The 4,255-nt window shown below is 29.7% G+C and overlaps 1 protein-coding gene across 1 annotated transcript in view; it reads left to right on the top strand.

Moving 5' to 3' along the window:
* The window catches only part of LOC106475515 (phosphatidylinositol 4-phosphate 5-kinase type-1 gamma-like), a gene marked incomplete at its 3' end in the record, with an annotated part of 19,945 nt that extends 19,332 nt beyond the window's left edge, over positions 1 to 613 (top strand). The window contains exon 13 of the mRNA XM_022379595.1: positions 553 to 613. Within this exon, the coding sequence (XP_022235303.1) occupies positions 553 to 613 (61 nt within the window). The remainder of the gene's footprint in view (positions 1 to 552) is intronic.
* Between the last annotated feature and the right edge of the window lie 3,642 nt (positions 614 to 4,255).

Raw genomic sequence — 4,255 nt, 5'->3', positions numbered from 1 at the left:
TTCCTGTTCGCTTTGTAACACTACAGAACTTTGGTTGAATAATTTATTATCTTGGTTTGGTAACACTGCAGAGCTTTGGTTGAATAATTTATTATCTTGGTTTGGTAACACTGCAGAGCTTTGGTTGAATAATTTGTTTATTTGGCTGGGAACACTGCGTAACTTTGGTTGAATAATTTTTTCATTACTTAGTTTTGGGTGGAGATAATGTTAAACTAGTGCATCTAGAACAAAACCAAACAAGTAATACAGAAGGGGCCAAAAAAGTATTTTTGTGTGTTCTAAACAAAATGAAATGAAAGTACTTAAAGAAATAAAAATGCATTAGCCTATCTGGTGAACATGTTTATTTTTACAAGATACACCAGTACTTTAACATTTGTATTGTCTACATACCAGTAATTGTTGCTTTTACAGTTTATTTAGCTGTGTAGTTTTCATTCGGGTATGAACAATTTTCTGATAGTTTTTGTTACTTTCATCAATAGAGAATCTTGAAGTATTTTCAAAACCACATGCAGAGTAAATCAAGTTTATTAAAATTTTGTATAGGGACAGACAGAGCAAATAAAATCCAATTTTGAAGAAAACAACAGAGCAGCATCAGCTGGAGGTAAGATAATTCTGTTTGTCAAATGTTCCTAGCTTAGAAGTCTGAGAAAATTATGGAATAAAAACGTTTATTACATATGAGTTTGGTTAAGGGCTAATGTGGGCTCAGTCGATTTGACCAACCATATGACCTGTTTGTACTTGTTTAAATTCATTATAGTTTTAATACTACTACCTTTTAATATGGTATGTATATAGTCATAAAATTTGGCAGACTTTCAGTAAACATTATAAGTTTTTCACATACAAAAAAATCATATTTTTAGTGAAGTATTTTCAATAAACTATAAAAAGATTTGTCCGTGAGATATTGAGTATTTTTTTACTATTTCGCGTGGAAAGTGATTTTCATGTTAAGATTAAAAATACTTTTCTTCATCTCAGAAATTTCAAATTTCATTTGTGTAATTTATAAAACCTCCTAAATACATTTCATATTATTGTTTTCAGTAAAACTTTATATTTTATCTGTTATTTTCTCTACCCTAACTGTATACAAGGTTGGTTAACTTAATCGACCTTGTAACCACCAAAAAAAATCAAAATAAATCTAAATTACCCTTTTTTTTTCTAGAATGACATCAAATTGTAACATGGAACGACATTTGTTTATCCTAAGTAGCTTTGAACCCGTAACAGTATACATCTATTTATTATTAAATTTTATTGTTTTAGTGCTATTTGATTTCCATTTGAACCATGTCTGACTATTACTATTCGTACCATTATAAGTTGTAAATAACTTGGGGAACATGGAGCTTACATTATACTATCTGATTATATTACCCATGAGATACTCCGAGCTGCTTGCATGTGGGCCTCATGAAATATTTTTATTATATTATGATTATTATTTATTTTACCTTATCTAACCTTAACTAACCTAAAGAGATCCCTATTTTTACATTTTAGTTACTTTTATAATAATAAATGAAGAATAAACATGAAAAACAAAAAAGAAAGTACTCACCCAGGTCTTCTTTTTTTGCTGTCGACGACACTTAATTACTTTTTTATACTAATGGTAGTAATGCACTAAATAATTTTTATTTAATTAAATAATGCACCAAAGGACATAGATTAATAACCTGCAAAAAGCAGACAATTTCTCCTAACTATCACAACTTTTCTGGCTTTATAATTATGCAACAAGAGCCGTTGCAAGTTCATCCAAGCTAGTCGTTATCTTTCCCATGGGAACAAAGCTTGAACTAACAGTAAAAATGATAAATATCTGTTCAGAAAACAATCTAATATAATATGTCATTTGAAAGATGAAAACCTTGGCTTTTTATTGGTTATAAGTAACATAGTATTAAGAGTATGAGAAAACTATTAACAAATCCTGAAAATGTGTGACAGGTGGGTGTTGTAAGAGTGGTCTGATTTTCTATGTTATGGCTCTATAACCAAAGATGATTGAAGGCTACAAAATTATGCTTTGTTTGAGTGATTATAATATCATGGTTAGTAAATTACATTAAATTTTGTACTTATTGGAGGGGTGGTGAATGAATTAGAGAAGAGGGGATGCCTAGAGAAAATGTCACATTTCTCACACGAGGTGAAATTCAGGATTTTTTTAATATTTCCTTATAAAATTAAGAACTTAAAACTTGTATACTATTAAAGTATGGATTATTAGCTATGATTTTATGCTATACTAATTGGTATAACATAAACAAAAAGTAGTTTCATTAAATTTTGATTGTAAGTCACTAAATACCTTCTGACATGCTCAGTAAAGGATACCTGTGGTGATAGGGTTAAAAATCTGTATGTATTATTTCTTTCAAAGTTATATGTGCTCACTTGTGCTTGATTTGAATCAGTTCAATTTCTATTTGATTTTGTAGAAATTGCATTTGAATTTTTCTGAGAATTTGACATTAAAATGACTAAACATATAATGGATATTACATATATAAATTATATAACAGTCCAATTGGTGATTTTTTATTAAAACTGGCTGATTTAAAAGTCCTGGAAATGTGGTAAAAAGAAGATGTTAATGGATTTAACAAATATTGTGCCAGCTTTAAAAGATATATTCTACTTTTATAACTGAAATATAAATTTATCACATGGGTTGAAAGAGTCTACTATTTGGTTTTATACATTAGTTGACATTTATCAGTGTAAAAATTATTGGAAAAATATATTGGTCAGGTATCTTTTCTGGATTTGTGTTTGGTAACAGTCTCTCTCATAAGAATGTCACATCCATTAGTGAATCAATTAATCACTTGTGGTTTGATCAAAAAATCACAAAATATAGCTTTTACTTTGATATCATATTTTTGCCATGGATGCCTGTGAGAGTTTACATGAACTTGGAATCTTTGGTGCATGAGGTGTTAAACTAATTTGTTGCTGGTCAACAAACAAAGGTCTTGATGCAGTCTTTTAAATGTTAAGAACAGTTTTAATGACTAAGCTTTTGATCAACAAACAGTTCTTGATGCAGTCTTTGAAATGTTAAGAACAGTTTTAATGACTAAGCTATTGATCAACAAACAAAGGTCTTGATGCAGTATTTGAAATGTTAAGAACAGTTTCAATGACTAAGATATTTATGGCAGCTGAATGAAAACCAGAAGAGGACAAATCTTTGTTCCAAAGAAGAAAAGTTTAATTTACACTTTCCTACGACGATGTCAATATAAGGAACTTAAGCTAAGAAATAGTGATTAGATTAGAGAAACAATTCTTTTATTTTCAAATGAGACTTGTTTTTCTTAAAAATAACTCGGCTCAGTCTCAGCTTGGGAGAAGCTTCGCAAGGACCAAACGTAGACTGATATTGTAGCTTAGTGTGTACAGTGATAAACTTAATTAAGGACCAAAGGTGGACTGATATTGTAGCTTAATGTGTACAGTGATAAACTTAATTAAGGACCAAAGGTGGACTGATATTGTAGCTTAGTGTGTACAGTACAGTAATAGACTTAATTGGAAATCATATAACATCTAGTGGCTAAGAGTACCTGTAATGATTTTTTGATGTGACATCCATTGTTCAGTATTCCACAATCTTAATTAGTTATTACTTGTTCAACTGACGTTTGTATGATATGTGTAAACAGGATGAAATTAACTACTTGTACAGTAAGCACACACACCATGTTTGTAAGTATAATGTGAATGAAATGTTGATGTTCAAATTTTACTGGCACCAAATTGTGCAGCAAAAATTTTCAAACACTAAATTTTGTTGCTAACAAAAGTAAAAACTTAAATTGTTCAACAGTGATACACTTATTTAAAAATAAAGAATAATATATTTTTAATGATTTCAGTTCAGTTTGCAAGTTATATATGACCCAGGTTTGGTGTTTCCAACATCTGTGACCATATCAAAATGTGTGCACAGTTGGTATTTATGAGGTCAGTACCACTAAGTGGTTGCACATTTGATATTTTTCCATGTATGTGAACATGGAAAATAAAACTTGAGACTTCTTTAGTGGTACTTTTTATTTTGCCAAATAGTTTTAAAGATAATGGAAGATGGGAGAATTTAATTGTTCAACTCACCAAACGAAATGATTTGTCAAGAACTTTTCACATTTCTGTGTTAATCTAAGATGTGAAGTACGTTAATGTAGTCCTCACAAAATATGATAAATATGTTTGTTCTCAA

Source organism: Limulus polyphemus, unplaced genomic scaffold, assembly GCF_000517525.1.
Source record: "Limulus polyphemus unplaced genomic scaffold, Limulus_polyphemus-2.1.2 Scaffold8698, whole genome shotgun sequence".
Taxonomy (NCBI): Eukaryota; Metazoa; Arthropoda; class Merostomata; order Xiphosura; family Limulidae; genus Limulus; species Limulus polyphemus.
Note: the sequence above shows the minus strand (reverse complement) of the source record. Positions and strands in the feature narration are given on the sequence as shown.